The 17,181-nt window shown below is 42.8% G+C and overlaps 1 protein-coding gene across 1 annotated transcript in view; it reads left to right on the top strand.

The window, feature by feature from the left end:
- Window positions 1-806: 806 nt before the first annotated feature.
- The window catches only part of ACBD3 (acyl-CoA binding domain containing 3), a 180,055-nt gene continuing 163,680 nt past the window's right edge, over window positions 807-17,181 (top strand). Inside the window, exon 1 of the mRNA XM_078647548.1 lies at window positions 807-1,150. Within this exon, the coding sequence (XP_078503674.1) occupies window positions 934-1,150 (217 nt within the window). The 5' untranslated portion in view covers window positions 807-933. The remainder of the gene's footprint in view (window positions 1,151-17,181) is intronic.

The raw sequence follows: 17,181 nt of genomic DNA, 5'->3' as shown, positions 1-17,181 counted from the left end.
AGAAGAGTACCCTGTAACAACCAAAGTAAAAGGGTCAGTCCTCATGGGAGGTTACAAATGAAGACAAGGCGGAACTAAGGAGGGACTAAGTAGACTATTAACGAATCAGAGGCTAGCCTTTTCGAAGGACAATGACACAAGCCAATTACATTAATGGGCGGAGAGTGGTCGGGCTTCAAGTCCATACTCCAATACAGCATTCCTCGCAGAGCAGCGCATGCGCTGGCCAAGCTCGACCAAAAAGCCCTGGCATTGAGAGCAAGCAGCAGGTCCACCTCCTTCTATGCTTAGACTAGAAATCCAAACGGAGCAAAAGTATTTTCTGGAGACCGACCTCTTCTCACACCAAGATGGCCTCTTCAGTGTTCACTTAAAACGAGTGCGAGGCTACAGACGTCATTTGTTTCCAGGACGACTGAATGTTAACAAGAAGACCGTATTGGTGATGATGTAGCACCTTAGGTCGCGAGGCGCCAGACATCCCTGTTGTAATATTCAAGAATAATGACGTGCGCTTGTCTTTCTACCTCATCTTCACACATTTTCCAGAAATTATTCTAAATTAACAGAAGCTAATGATAGACGCATTAGTTGCATATTTAAGTAAAACAACGCTTTTAAATTTAAAGCTCATTTTTTTCCAACGTTGTAGAACTGTATCTATAAATTGACTTTTTTTTCTGGATATCAGTACTTCCAGCGATTGAGAATCCTCTCATTCCGACATGGCGTCTCCGGTGCATCCTTGTCTAAATGTGAGCGTCGTGTCCTCTTTTTATGTTTACATTTTGACAGGTCCTCAGCCAGCTCTGACGTTAGTGCTTCCATCCAGCCCCGCGCCGCTCCCTTCGCTGCCGGAAGCCGTGGACAGGGTCAGGGTTGAGACGGATGTAGGTACGTGGCCGCCGCTCCCGGCTCTGAGCGCATCAGGACATGGCGGTGGTGGGCGCCGAGCGGCTCGAGGTCTCCATCGATGGCCTGACGCTGAGCCCAGACCCCGGTCCCGGGGAGCAGGAGCCGGCGGTAGTACACAACCACCGGCCAGAGGAACCTCCCGAAGGGGACCAGGAGAACGAGGATCTGAGCCTCGAGCAGCGGTGGGGTTTTAACCTGGAAGAGATCTACAATATCGCCCTCAAGTTCTTCAAAGGTAAAGACGGGTGCGCAGGGAATAATCTCCCTGTGTGTGCCAGGGTAACCTATGCTTGGGAGGGGGCGGATGTGGGTGCCAGGTAAAGACCAGTATATCTGGTTTCAAAATGTGCACGGATGGGGTGTCCTAGTCTGTGTCGTGAACTGGATTGTCGGTAGGTTATTGTTTTTAGTGGTATATGGCTCTGTGGTTATTATTGGTTATTCTATGCACTTTCGTACGGTGTTTCTGCCCTCTCCTTTCCCCAGGCAGACTTGATTGTGCAAGCCAAAAGCCCATGTTGTTCAGAGGGTTTAACACTCGAATGTTTAGAAAAGAGAGAGCTCGTGATTGTACTGGTGAAAAATAGCCTATATGTGTCGTGGTGACCCTATGTATTTAAAGAGAGAGGCACGCAACCAACCTATGTAAGAGATGCTCCTCAAGGGAAATGGGACGTGGCCACACACAGCCTGTGGGAAGTGCGGCTGCACACATTTGGGTACACACTGGTTATCTTATCTGCCTTTTGTCAGGCTAAGCCTCTGTGTTCTTGGAAACGGAAACGTGGATGTCTGTTTAAATTAGTGCCACTGGAGTTGAGGTAGGGTTGACTAGGAAGCACTTCACCTTAGTACATAAAATTATTTGAAAAGTATTTATTAAAAGTGGGCATTTTTAAACATGAACTGAGAATCGGCCCTGCCTCTTCCCTGATGCCAATACTATCAGTGAACACAAATCCAAGTCCATTGTCATTTGTCCAGTATGCGGGTCTAGATTCATTTTATAAATGAAGCAACTTTATAGGCTATTAAAACAAACGAGTTTTTTGTACAGCGCACATCCTGAACTCAAGCATTTGTAGGTGCTCTATTGTGATAATAAACATAACGATGCTCAGCGAAATAAAGTAGTTGCCACGGACCGCACAGTTTAGTCGAGGAGGGAGGCTTGGATTTATCCCAGAATATCCAGTTTCAAACAGTGCAATTCAGCCACTAGACTGGTATCTCTTTTTGCCATTAATTGTTAATGCTATGTGCTTAATTTTTGGAGGATCAGATTAGACGTTTGATGATCGGTAGAATCCTCATTTTTTTGGGGGGAATTTTACATTGCTTGAACCTTGCATTACAGTGGTGGTTGACAACAGATACAGACTCCTTACATGTGCTGTTTTTAGCATTGGAAGATTTACTAGGATTGACAGGATGCGGAGCCGAGGCAGTGATTCGACTCCTGATGATACATGGTCCGCACCAGTAGACATCTGGCCATATCGCCTGCTAAGAAATCTCAGCTCGTTTTGGGCTTGAGGTTCCAAGATGACCTCAAACTGGGCCAGGTATTTGTCTGTAGCCAGGCCAAGGTATCTCTGGCTTGCCCACCTTTAGCTTCCAAAGCACAGCAACACACATCTCTGCATTTATGGTAACCTTTGATGACTTGAGCTATAAACTGTTTTTTTAAATAAAACATCTGCAAATTATGCAGCAGGAGATGAATTGTGCAGCAAATGCAGCAAATCCATAATTATATTGAAATTGCCATAGAATTGCATAATTTCAGTAGCCCTGATCTAAAACAACCTTCAGTTTTATTCAACAGTTAGCCATGCTTCCATCTCTGTATCCTGCAAAAAAAAAAAAATTGTGCATAATTCTGAAAGATGCTACCAAAACCTTGGATATAAAATAATCCTCTCACTCTTTAGTAGGTCTTAATTATTGCTGTGAAGTTAGATCATGCAGGCCCCTCGCCTCAGTGAGGCGCCATGTGACATTAGAAGAATCAGAACACTTTAATTTAGACTAACAAATATATTGGCCTTCCAGTGCCTTGCGCATCAGTATGACCCGGTAGCTGTACAACCAGATACGCAACCGCCTTAGGAAGCTCTTGCTTTGAGATCAAAATGTTATGTTTTTTTTTTTTTCATGAGGTTAATCAGGATGGTCTTCGTTATAGACGCTAAATTAACTTTCCATTTTTCTAGTATAATCCCTGTGCCACATTACTTGTCACTTATGTGGCACTTTTCATAACCAATGCCTTAAACAAAGGAGTTAATTAATGAATTGGCATAAGTCATTACCGCCACTATAGTCCGATTGTGGTAGGGTCTAATGTGCTCTGAATTTCTGCTGGGAACACTGTAAGTGTGCCAAAACGGCTTACCAGATTGGACATGGCCTCCACAAAGCAATAGATGTTGCCTGACTCGGCAAATGTAAACCACTCGAACGAACCAGGTTGGTGAGAAATAGTACTAAAAGATTTAAAGAGATCCCCTGGTAGTGCCCTGGGGACAGCTGCAAGCCTCTCTGAAAAAATGTCCAGTCACATACTCTTTGACCTCTGCAGGCTGACATAGAATGGGGAGAGCTTTGCATGTTTGGTGACAAAATACCCATCACAATCCCTATGTGGGGTAACATTTGTACGTTGATATTAAATGTTTACAAATAAAGGTGTGAGATGGCTGGTGCAAATTTTGTGATGCTCAGTCGTCTCCTAATTTTCTCTAGAGCAAACATCTGTGGGTAGGAAGTAAGCTCACACATTCGTTTTTCAACTCCGCAACTATTCTGACTAGTTCTGTTTTTTAATCTGATGCTCTTTAAACACAATGTATTTATTTCTCCTTCACCTCTGTAAATTCGTTTAAATGATTTAGCCAGAGTATATCTTAAATTAGAATACTCAATACAGATTTGCTACATGGTTTTCTATATATGTCCCTATTCCTACTATCGTGAGTGGCATTGTGCTTTCTTTTTAATGTTATCATTTTGTTAGGCCCATCAGGGCCTTACCTGCATCACGCTGTGTACTTAATTTATATTGAGTAACACAGGCTTGCACAGTATGTTTGCCATGCAGTGACATCCTCTAATAATTTCAGTTTAAGAAAAGACTTCATGGTGTCTACAAGAAAAATCACACCTATTCTTTCCCCCATCAGTTGTTTCTTTTAGCGGTAGTATTAATCTGTGCTTATAAATTGTGGTAGACTGTTCTGCACTGAGAAGTATACTCCATTCCGTCAATAATGTCTAACTAGTAATTTATAACTAGAAACCATTGATATATCCTTGATCATTTTGTGATTGCTGCCAAATTGTAAAATGAATTCTTACCAAATCCTGTTTTTACTTTTACCTTTCAATCCCTATAGGTGTAAACAAGTTTTGAATTAAATCCTAGCAAACAACGGGCAATGGGCTGCAACCCAATATCTTGTATGTGTTTAAAATCCTCAAGTGTATACCCATAAAGAGAACAGTGGGGTGCTGTAATTCAGGATAATGAGATGTGTAATTAGGCAGTGTCTTGTCACACCATGGAGAAAAAGCTCGCAAACCAACTTGTAGATTCATTCATAGGTGCAACTCTGTCATTTGTTGGCAGGAATTCTGAATAATTTATATAGTTAATATTTCTCAACTTCCTGACTCAGCTAGTTTTTGTGAGTCAAGTAATGTCTACAGAAGCATCCTATATGTGCGTGTAACTAAAAAAAAAAAAACAGGATTGCAATTAGTAAAGTAGCAAGTTTTGTTGCCGGGCAAAATAAATGACTTGTGAATTTTGGTTTTATTTTTTCTTATTATTTAATTACAGACACGTTCCGATGACATAGGAAGTGTGAAGCTAAAGAAAAATAACAACCCAATCTCTTTAGAAGCTAATCTAATTAGATTGCCCTCACAAATGCATTCTAATGATTACTATGGGTGAAACAACTAGTTTCGTTCATTTGCAGAGATGCCGTAGTACTTAGTCAATTAAGTATGAATTTTCTGATCATGCCTGCTTGGCTGTATTTCACTTAGTTTTCTTCATTACAGTTAATTACAGCTGTGTGTTGTTCCCTACTTGTAGTAATCTTGAGGATTTAAAAAAAAAAGGGCAGTATCTTTATTGAGATGTAGTGTTTTTAAGAGTGCATCGTTATCTTAATTTTTAGGTTTAAAATCCAGTTTGGGGGCAGTGTCGCACACTTTACTTATTATATGGATAAGTGCGACTGCTTCTGAACAATACAAATCATTATACTTTGAAGTAGAAAAATGCTGACGTGCCCAATGGTAATCATATACTGATCACTACACACAAGCATTTGCGAGTATGGAAAGCAGCACTACGAGAGTACTAGTACATACCTTTGTGATTCGCCCCAGAAATGCCACCATCCTTCTTTTTTCTTTTTTTTGATAATCAACTTCATTGGTTTTTAGATAACACATGTTAGCATCACGGGAAACTGAATTTATAGTAAAAGCATTTACCGCAAACACCATTTGTGGAGCATACAAAATATTAGGCGGAGGCACCACCATAACACGCTAACATTACACCCATACACAAAGGGGAAGTTTTGTGCACTTAGTCCAGCAGGTTCAGCCATTTACCCCAAACTCTGTTATACTTGGCGGGGCAACCTCGGGCCTCGAATAAGGATTTTTCCTGTGCGGCATACCAGTCCACTCCACGGCGCCATTTTGTCACTGTTGGGGCTTTGGCTTGCGCCCAGGAGGCTGCAATGTCACGCTTGGCCACCGTGACTGCAGTCCCAAGAAATGCTTTGTCTGTTTGTGAACCATCCATTCCCTCCCATCACCCCCAAGACAAGGCGTACTGGATCGTGGGGAACTGTCCAGCCCAGAACCTGTGTGAGCTCTGTCTCAATGCCCGACCAATAAGGGCCAAGGCTAGGGCAAGTCCAAATCATGTGAAAGAAGTCAGCAGGTGCATGGCTGCTGCACGCGCAGTTTGGGGAGGGACACAGCCCTTCTCTTTGTAAACATGCTGGGGTGATATACGCCGCCTGGAGATAGTATAATTGAATAAGGCGGAGACTGGCTGAGGACATGACTGTTTTAGGGGCCATGAGGGTGTCGCGCCAGTCCTCGTCCTCCAGAGGACCCACCCCTCCCTACGGGTTCGTAGTGGATCATGAGTTGCTGGTCCGTTATCAATAAAGGTACGGTATATTCGGGAAACCACACCCCTCCCCAGGTTCCCCATCATAACTTGAGCTTCTGGTGGGCTTAATTCGGGAAGGGACTTGCCTGTTGAAATATGTATGTTGAGGACATGACGAAGTTGTAGATATTTACTGAAGCGTGGAGAGTGAACCGCCCCCATAAGTCTTGGAACGTCCTAATGTGGTCGCTCACCCAGGAGAGAGATCCTTATGAGGGCCCACTGCTTGAACCCCGAGAGTGACGCCACCTCACCCAGCCATGTGCCCCGCCAGAGGTGCGTGCTGGGTCAGACGGTTGTCCCATTGTGTGTGCCCCAGGGCCATGCGCCACGCCACCAGGACTGCCATGGTTATCGGCGGGATCGCTTTAGGTATGGGGCATCCATATAAGTACGCTTGAACTTGGGGGATATCCATATCTCTGTGCTCCGTCATGTAGGCCGGATCGGACCATCCCCCAGTGAACCAGTGGTGCATTACAAGGAGCCGGGTGGCCAGGTAGTATAGGTGAAGATCGGTCATGCCCATTCCGCCATCGAAGCTTGGAATTCTGCAACGGGCGAGATGAATTTGGGGCCTCGCCCCGCTCCCTTTTATTAAAAGTGCAAATAGGGCTCAATCCCTTCTGTATGTACTCCTTTATGTAAATATTCCCATTTTGGATGCTTTGAAGTTAATTCACAGACCTGTGTAAAAGTATATAAAAAAAGTACTACAGGAGTACTACCCTGCATATTCCAAAATTGTGAGTAGACCTATAGATTTTTTAAATTCCTTTCCTATTCACATTGCTGATTCGGAAGTGCACAGTTTGTGTGAGATGGCTATGGCTACGATTGTAAAAGCGTGTAACGGTGGGTGAACTACAAAAATGTAAATTGCTGCTCCCTTCTCAGGAACGGTGTGTAATTGTGAGCATAGCTGGTGATTGTACATGAGGCATTGGTTTGCAGTCCCCCCTCGGGTTACATGTGAGATGGGAAAGTGGTTTATTTTTATGTATGAGACGTGGCAGTTTAGCAGCCTATTGTTAAACATTTACAAGGGAGAGGCTTAAACAAAGCAGAAAGGAAAGCCTCACCATTTTAATAATTAACTGTCAAAAACCAGCTTCAAGTCTTGTGGAGCAAGTGGAAGATTTAGGGAATGCATAGCTTTCAGAACAGTATTTTTATCTTGTCAACAACACCTGTGGGGATGTATTGATTTCTGTGGTTTACTTTGTTTTTTTGTCCATACGCTGTTAATGCGGACCAACCAGTAGGACTCATTTGATTAGAAAACTCAGTTTTCCACATGCTTTTATCTTTATCATTAGGAGCCAGTAAAAATAAAAGGAAACGGAAGTGCTGGTCTTTTTTTCCTGTTAATGTGTAATGTACTTTTTGTGTTCTTTTCGAAAGTTAATTTCCTAATAACTCACCAGATCTACAGAATACCAGAAATAAACGCATGAATACCAGAAATAAACGCATGATGACAAAGTGCATTCAGGGTTGTTTGTGTGGATTTGTGATTTGAGTCTGGTGAATTTAAAATTCTGTTTAACCTGTTCCTTATTATGTAGGAGTTATAATTATAATACCTTTTATGATCTGGAAGCTTTTGCATCTCGTAGTTCCTGTATGTTGTCCTGGCCCATGGATCTGCATCCCAGATTACACAGGCGTGTGTACACAAAGGCCTCAAACCTCGGACATGACTCAGTGTCTTTCAAGAGACTGTTTGAGTACCTATGGGTACTGCAGGTGCAGTGGCTGATGGACACCTAGGTCCAGATGGTGTATTAAAGGGAAGTTAAATGCAGCCTTAATTAACTTCCTAAATGAACGACTAGAGCAGTGAATAATATCCTTTGATTAATTTGATGAGATCATGGCCAAATTTATATGAGTGACCTCCCATCTGGCACTCCCCCCACTATTGGGAATAATCAGATAGATGACAATAGAGAGTGGCACCAGAGTAAACTGATTAATACATTTCGAAGGCTGCAATATTTAAAATTCTCACATAATAAAAGGAAATTAATCTTAAAAAGGAGGCGTGCTCGTTGGAAAATTTAGTAGAAGAAAACTGCAGGGGTACAATATTTTGATAGATCTCAAGGCAACAAAACATGAAGATCTGAGACGCTTCTGGAGGGTTATTGCAACAGCCAGTGGAAGCAGTGTAAAGCCCATGGTATGTATGATCCCCAATGAGGAGTGGACAATCTATCTTTCGAATCTTTGCGCTGCTAACTCTTCAGTTGGTACGTCCTTGTTCCCTGTCCATTCCTCTTGCCCTGAGGAATTAGATATATACTGCCCAAATGAAACTTGGATTAGGAACTTCATGCACAATGCTTTATTATCTGGTGCCAGAGGACATGACCACATTTCAATCACATTTATAAACTTGGAGAAAGATTTGTGATCAATTTATTTAGCTTCTCTGTTTAAATTTGGCTATTCAACTGGTACTATTCCTATTTCGTGGACGGGCGGTATTATTCTTCCCCTCCATATGAAAGGTTCGATCACTCAAGCTTGTAATAATAGTCAAATAACGCTACTCAATTTGCTTTGGAAAATATTTGCCAAGAGTGTTCTTCTACAACTAGAAATTGGGGGCGGAGATAACCATGTTATTCTAATTGAACAAGCAGGCTTTAGGTCAAATAGTTCGACTCTACAATATTACTGGCCTTCAGGGTATTTTAGAGAAATATATTAGGCCTACGTCTGTTTACTCAGCATTTGTAGCCTTATCAATAGCTTTCGACCGCGTAGACAGACACACCTTGTGGAGCATACTTCGTACATTGAATATACATGAAACTACTTAATGTTATGGCATTGCACTCTTCCATGTCCTGCTTGAGGGTGATCATGGGGTTTCCCCAAAAATCCCAACAGAGTACGGTTTAAAGCAAGGTTGCTTATTGGCTCCCCTGCTATATTCTGTACATATTTTTGGCTTGCCTCATTTTTGAAGAAAGTAGCAGGAGATGCTCCGAGGTTGGGTCCCTGTCATATACCTTCGCTGTTAAATGCAGGCGATATTGCGGTTTTAGGTCTGACTCCAAAAGAGTCACTTAGATGAGCGACAAAAATATGCAGATAGCCATTACTCAAATTTTAATATACAGAAGAGTAAAGTGCTGATTTCTCGAGGTAAAAATTGTAAAAAGATTAGAAGCTATAAATAGTCTTTGGGAAATCGAGTAATGGATGCAGTTAACACATGTCTATTTAGGGAAAACGTTTTCTGCCAATTTACAAGAGAAGGAACACATTTCTGGCATCGTAAGTAAGGTCCGGGCCCATGCAAATGCACTCTTTTTCTTTTCTTTTCTTTATAGGACTATGGGCATCAACATTTTAAACATCTCCCAGTTTACTGAGCAAAAATACCATATTCACTGTTGTATGCTACTGAAATAATTGATGCACATTTTTGGGATTTCTTGAATAAAATAAATAGCAACATTCTCTGGAAAATCTGTAAATTAAACTCATTGGCTCCAATTAAGGGGCTTTGAATAGAAATGGGCTCGTCGAGCACCTATGTAATGTGATTTTCTGCTATCTTGTGCTAAGTCGCTGGCTAGCAATGAGCTTGCGTAAGAAGTCACTTTCGCTCTCCACGTTTTGGTCAGAATAAAAAAATGTGTACTCTTTTTAAAAATCTTAAGCAAGCCCTTACACGCTTTTATTTGAGAGAAGCTGATTTTTTGGAAGTGTTGTACTCTCAATTTTAAATATTTTCTAAAAACACAGATTAGGAATAGCTCTATATGTTGGCCTCTTGTATGAAGATGAACATTGTTGTCTCCAGGTTTTGAAGACCAGCCTCAACCATATTTATCCTGGAAATTACATCATAGAGTCCGATGTTTTTATTTATTGCTGTTTATGAACATTCTACCCATAAATGTGGTTACTGACGTTTGGGTTGGATTATTCCTCGAAGAGCGAATTTCTGAAATATGTACAATGTTTTATTTACCTGCCCTGCTTTGCACTTTAATCAGCACCTCTTCCTGGAACCCCTCTTTCAGGCATATGGTGTACGTACGAAAAAAAGGCAACACACTTGATATTTCACCCCCTCAATGAAATTGTGTTTTACATTTAAGTATTTCGAAAGTTTAAAACATTTGTATTAATCATTGTTGAGTGCATAATTTTAACTTGATTGTATTATTTTAAGTCGATGTCACTGTAGATCTGAATCTTAATTATAAACATTGATTGGCAATCTACTCGACTTTACAGTCAGAAGACGCTCCAACTTTTCAAAGGGAGTTTTTCAAAGTAATGTGGTGAAAATGTTTTCTGGCATTTTTAAGGACGTGCAGAAAGGTACTGTTGGATGGTTGGGTAGCTAAAGAGCAGGGGTCTTATTGTTGTCAAGTGCCAGCCAGTCAATCCTTAATGCTGGAGCAGAGTTGGCTTCACTTGCCCTTCTGGTCTCTCAATGTGAGTTTATTTTCTGTTATGTTAAGTATGCATGAGTCAATGTGATCCAAATACTGTTTGTGCGTAGGTAGCTTCCTTATTGTACAGGACTTTACATATGTTGGAGGCGTGCTTTCTGAAAGGGGTGGTATATGGTTTTGATGGAATGATCAACTAGTTTATTCGAAGATGGTCCTCTTTTACATACGTTGTTTGTCAATGTAAGGTATATTTTTTCCACTGGCTTCCACAGTGGATTTATTCTTTATTTTGGTCATATTTGTTACCAGGTGGCTTTTTTGCTGACATATGTGATCCTAGGTTTTTATCGGCATTTGCGAAGCCTGGAAGATGCTTGTCATCCACTGTTATTGCTGGCTCTGGGAACCTAGAGAACAGATTGAAAATGGTGAGAATCGGTATACATGCTTACCTCGCCATGTTATTTATGGACAAATATCTTAGTTCTTTTTGCCTCACCCTGATCCATTTGGTGAGTAGTATATTGGGAACTAGTTAGGTATATGCCAGGAACAGTGGCTTCTTTTTTTTTTGATAAACACATTTTATTGTTTTATTTACTAGACAACAAGTCAGAATTGTGGTCCTCAAAACATCCCTCGCCACATCACTTACAAACATTATCTGCATCAGTTGGCCCCCATCGCCTTGCACTCAAAATGAAATGGCAAACATGATCAATAGAGCGCCGTTATAGCCCCTCCCCACGGAACAGTGGCCTCTGAAGGGATTAGCCAAGGCAGCATGAAAAGCTTTGATGGTATGGAACAGTGGGCCATTCATCAAACAAGATTCCTCTATTGTTTAAGTTTCATAGGTTTACCTTCTCTTGTCCTTAAGATTCCTTTGGCTGCATACATTACATTGCTCATGGTTGACGTCAGCCTAACCGGACACCTATATACCACTCTTCCAGTTCATTTAAACCATACCTTGTTTTTTTTAGGTCTCGTGGCATTAACCGCGCGAAAGTGCGGTCACGCCAGAGACCTATAGTGAGCGACTCCGCTTTCCAGGAGACAAGAGCTGGCCACGCGCATCTTCCAAAAGGTGATCGGAGTGGACCGCGCGTGCGAGAACGCGCACGCCGTGGCCATCTCCTGGGAAGCTCCAACACACACACAGCCACACCTCCCCCTGCACGCATGCGCACACACAGAGACACACACACGAGTGCACATACACACACGCACACATACAGAGACACACACGAGCGCACATACACGCACGCACACATACAGAGACACCCCCCCCCGCCGTCGCACACACAAGCACACCAACCCCCCCCCCCGCCTACGCCTGCCTAGCAGTAGCTAGCATTGCCCCCAAGAAGCATCGCGATGTGAAGAGAACTGACCCCCGCTGCTGTGCACTTCGCATCCCCCACCAGAAGGTACTGTTATTGTGTGCGACATGCGCTGCGCTCCGGACCCGAAGTCCGTGAGGCGCGCACCCCCTCGAGACCCCTGAACGATCGTACACTGTGTGGCCGTACCTGGGAGACATCCCCATCCTGTCTCCCGGCCTTGGTACGAACCGCACAGCTCCAGCGCCCAGTACGCCTTGCCCCCCTTCCTCAGCGCCGTACGCTTCATACGTGAGACGCGTGAGGTTTAGCGGGGCCGCTCTAGATTTACCGTACGAGACGAACTGAAGCGCTGCGAAGCGTACAAGCGTTAGCGAAAGGGGTCCACACGCGGCACACGGTGCCTGGACCATTGTGGGACTAAGATTAAGCTGTGAAAGGTCATTTTGAGACCCAGTGACATTCGTTCAAAGATTGAAACAAGCTCATTAAGAACTGTGGCATATTTATAAGTAACTGGAATCCTGCAAAGTCGTAAGCCTGTATTGAAAGCCTGCTTAAAGTGTGTGTGTGTGTGTGTGTATGTGTATATATATATATATATATATATATATATATATATATATATATATATATAAAATAAATCACCGTGCATCCCTTTCCCTTGAGTGCTGCTGATCTTTTCTTCTGACCGGAGAGAAGTGTGAGCGCAATATATATATATATATATATATATATATATATATATATATATATATATATATATATATATATATGAGATATATTTTCACAGAAATACAGTTTGGTGTCATTGTGTGGTGGGTTGGTGGTTACTGTGTGTGATACTGCAAATGTTTGACTACATGTACTCTGGAGATTAGCCTTGAGTGCTTGCGCCACACTACCTAGAGGGTAAGCAGGGGTTATTTATTAGAGGGTAATCTTTCGCCCTGACATAGAGGAAAGGGTCCGTGTTTGTCACAAGTGAATACTTGCGCCAACCAGAGGCTGCGCTCGCCTGGAGACTGAAAGCGGCGCCCGTAATCGGATAAATGTGTGTGTGGGTTTGTGTGTTGTTGGAGGAGGGGTGGTGACGATCTGTGTGTCCACGTTGAAAATGTCATCCACAGCCCGTCCCGCCCGTGTTGTATGTTCTCCTGTATTTGAAGTTTTTCCACGTTGCATAACTCGTTCTTGGTGACGGTTCATTGTATTTGTCGTTTCCACGTATAATTCGCATTCATGTGTGTTTTTGTCTCTGTTTTTATTGACTGCCGGGCATCGGACCACAGTCTGTCCCTATATGTAATTTCGTGTAAACACTTGTCTTTGCCCTGCTTGCGTGTGCCTCTTCCCAGTACTGATGTGTTATGTACAGGCGATACAGGTACAGGGGCAGACAGGCAGGAAGTGTTCCATGTGATATTATTGCAGGTGTAATTTTGTAAGTGTGCGCATTCCCACATAGTACCACGCCCCATATTTTTTCTGTACAGTGTGGTTCTGTACTTACAGGTAGTAGCCTCTCTGTGTGTCCCCCTGTGTTCTGCAGACCCGTTCCTGTATTCGTCTGTTTCCATATAATACTCTTGTGAAGTGTATGCCTCTACAGGCAGATCGAGGTGCTATGCATAAGAACTATATTGTGTGGTTCAGTTAAAACCAGGTTACAAATCATTGATGATGAGACGCATGTAGATGGAACAGTACCAAACGGAGCACATTACACGTATTTACAAATTGGGGGTATCGGTTGGTGGAATGGTTTGCCCACATTCGATTTTTGGTCACATTGTAAACCATGGTTAGAGTGTTAGTCCTAAAAAGTTCATTTGAATATGGGTACCCTCAAACTGGTTTCGTCAATCGGGGGGTATCGTGTGAATGCCTTTGTGCAAACAATGTTTATATACCAATTGCAAATTAAAGACAAAAATTAATGCAAAGCATTGTCATTTACAATGCCAGTAACTCAAACTTTAATGCTGTGTGACTTATTGCATAGCAAATGCTTGTTTTAATTCCATCTACTGTGACATATCTTTATTTAATTTGCAAATATGGGAATGCCTTACTTACTAGCTAGTATGTAGTATTATATTTGAATGCTCATGGTGACTCGCTGGTCTACTTAATTATTCTTCATAATGTTTGTGACTCAGCTCTGACCCACTTGCTTTTTTTGTCTGGAGTAGTTATGGTCACATAACTGACCGTGCTCATAGGTCCGTTGCAAAGTGCATAATTTCCACACCAAGCAAGTTTGCTGCAGTTGCACGATTTAAGAAATACATTTACGTTTGCCTTTTTCTATGAAATGCAGTGAAGAGCTGCACCCATAAACTATAAAATTGCTGCGTATGATAGCCAGTTCCCACTTTATTTTATATAGATCAAAGGTTTGCTTGTCTTCTTTTCTACATTTTTTTCTACCTTGACCTATTTTCTTGGTCAGAGTACTCTATTGTTTCAAATTATCCCATGGATTCTGGGAGAGAGTTGGAAGGCTTTAGCCCCAGTCTATATATGTTATCCCTATAGATCGCCACCACACATCTGCTGAAGTCAGTCTTGCTGACTCCTAGTTGTATTGTTGGGACTAGCTCTGTCTTTCTGTGATCCTCTAGATACCCTTTCCTGCATTGAGACCTTAAGAAACTTTGTGAGAGAGTAACTTCGATGGCAGCAGCAATCCGTCACTAGAAATGTTTACCTGCCCTCCAATTACATGAACCAGGAGAATTCGTCTCAAAGAAGTAAACTGACCACTGTTAGGTGAAAAGCTCCTCCAACGTAATGTTTTTTCCAGATACCTGGTCACGATTTGAAAATACAAGCTCTAATTGTTTTTTATTTTGTGATTGTCTTAGTTGTTTTTTTTGCTGATGTGCACAGCAGTAGTAGTTTCTTACCAAAGAAGGGTTCCACTGGGTCAACTAGTGAGTCCATACTGACAGGCGCTGATATGGTGTAACCACAGTTATGACTTTACAAATTACAGATATTTTACTGCAATTTTTAAGCATTTTGCAGTGGGTAATAGTGAAGTGGATTGATTGTTCGCATTCAATTACTGCAACTTAGTGGTACAAACACAAGCATAGACTATGAATATCACTATGTAAAGAAAATATAAACCTTAATGTGAAACGTACTACTGTTACTGCAGATCAAGAAGTATAATGTTTTTTTCTTCAAAAGCCCGAGATGGAAATGGAGGTCATTCTAGAGTTTTGGGCCTCATGACAAAAAAGCCTGTTGGCATGGGTGTTATTGTGAGTCTTTTGGATTATGAGCTTGGCAAAAGATGCGCTCTTAGTACTGGACATGCCAGCAGAGCATTGAAGTCTGAGGCGGGATAGGTGGGTGTTCTCAGGTGGAGATGATGCAGCAAACCATGAAGTTTTGTCTTGGAGGGAGTAGAAGCCAGTGCAATTCTTTCAAAATAGGGGTGATGTGCTCAAGCGTCCTTTGATTGATGATTATTCAAGACCTTCCATGAAGAACCGTGGAGTAAAGTAAACCTATATTTACAGATAAGCTCGCCTTAGAGTCCTGTTCACCGTCACAGTAGAGAAGCTGAGCCGGCAGCCACACTCTTCTCAGTAGACTGGGATCATTAATGAGGTGCATATCCGTTTGAAAATGTACTGCTGTCTCCCCGAAGGTCAGAAACTGTATTGGTCGCTTATTGTGCCATCACTGTGACGGAGACTTTATCTTTTCATCCAGTAGTGCTTTAAAATCTTTATCTACGTTTTGAAATTCTTAAACCTTGGTGAGAATTATTGTCTGTGGCGTATAAGGTCACCTGCAGGAGTGCTCTTAACTCTCGTACTCCCACTTCTAGGAAGATCTGCCTTTCGTTCAGTCAGTTCTCTATTCCTTGCAGGTCACTGCTCTGCAGCGAGCCGCACCTCTGGAATAATTTGTTCAATCCTGGACAGGCTTTAGGACAGGACCGAAAGAAGGCTCCTGCATCCCCTGCAAGGCAGGGGGCCTCACTCCAGGAAAAGCTGTTGCATATCTGTGACATGACCAGCCTAAGGCAAATATTAAGAGCCCTTCAGCAAATTTTATAGGAGGCTCTGTGGAAGGCTTGCTGATCTCTGAAGTATAAGCCAGAATCCATGTGTGTAAGCTCGCTGCTCCAGCATTGCATCTCCTGCTTTATTAATCAAAGTGCATCTTATCACCCATGAGGGTATACTGGCGCTGGGGCTCTCGGTCGAATAGCCAGGTCTTAAGTGCCTTCCTGAAGTCTGCCAATGAGGGTACTGTTCGAAGGTGGGGGGGAAGGGCCTTTTAGAATTTGACAGCGAGGTAGAAGAATCATCCTCTGGTGCGGCACTGGCAGATGTGCGCGGTGTATGTGCAAGGGCTAGGTGAGTGGAGCGAAGGTTAGTGTAAGTGTAGGCTGTATTTCATGTATGCTGGTCCTTGGTCGTGGAGGGCTTTGTAGGCGTGGGTCAGAAGCCTGAAGTGGCATCTCTTCTCTCTTCTTTATGGGGAGCCAGTGGAGGTCTCTCTGGTGCTGGGAGATGTGGGTTCTTTTGGGCGGGTTGAGGATCAGCCTGACTGCTGCATTCTAGATGGTCTGGATTCTTCTCATTAGTTAACCTGTGTTGAGTACATTGCCGTAGTCTAGACAACTGGCAATGAGGGCCTGCGTCACTGTTTTGCAGGTGGGTAGCCACTTGAAGATTCCTTGTAGCGTTCGGAAGCAGGCTGAGATGGCGTTGATGTGTTTTTTCATGGAGAATTCGCTAACGACGATGAGGCCAAGGTTGGGGCTTGATCTTTCAGAGTGGGGGTGGGTCTGAGTTTTTCTGGCCAACAGGAGTCATTCCAGATGGGGGTGTGTATGGCTGCTAAAAATCAGTACTTCGGTCTTGTCCGTGTTGAACTTCAGGCACTTGTCTCTCATCCAGGCTGAGATGTTCTTCATATAATTGTGAAAGTTGGATTACGTTGTAGTGGGGTCTGCTGAAAGTGAGAGGACAAGCTAGGTGTCTTGGCGTAGGAGATGATGTTGAGCGTGCCGTACATTAAGGTGCCATGAAGCCGGGTCTGTCTCGTTCTAAAGCAAAAACCTATCTAGGATGTAAATTGCATTGTCACACATGGTTCTGTCTGTAGTTAACCCATACTAGTGGTTTGAAAGACCTTAATGTCAGTGAGTGTTAGCAAAGTGCAGCGTTTGCTAATTTTATGTGCCTTGGCGCTTTAACGTACATACTTGGATGCTGTTGTGGCTTTTCCCAGCCGCCAGAGGGCTTCATCC

This window comes from Lissotriton helveticus, chromosome 6 (assembly GCF_964261635.1).
Source record: "Lissotriton helveticus chromosome 6, aLisHel1.1, whole genome shotgun sequence".
Lineage (NCBI taxonomy): Eukaryota > Metazoa > Chordata > Amphibia > Caudata > Salamandridae > Lissotriton > Lissotriton helveticus.
The sequence above is the reverse complement of the archived record's forward strand: the minus strand, read 5'-3'. Positions and strand labels throughout refer to the sequence as shown.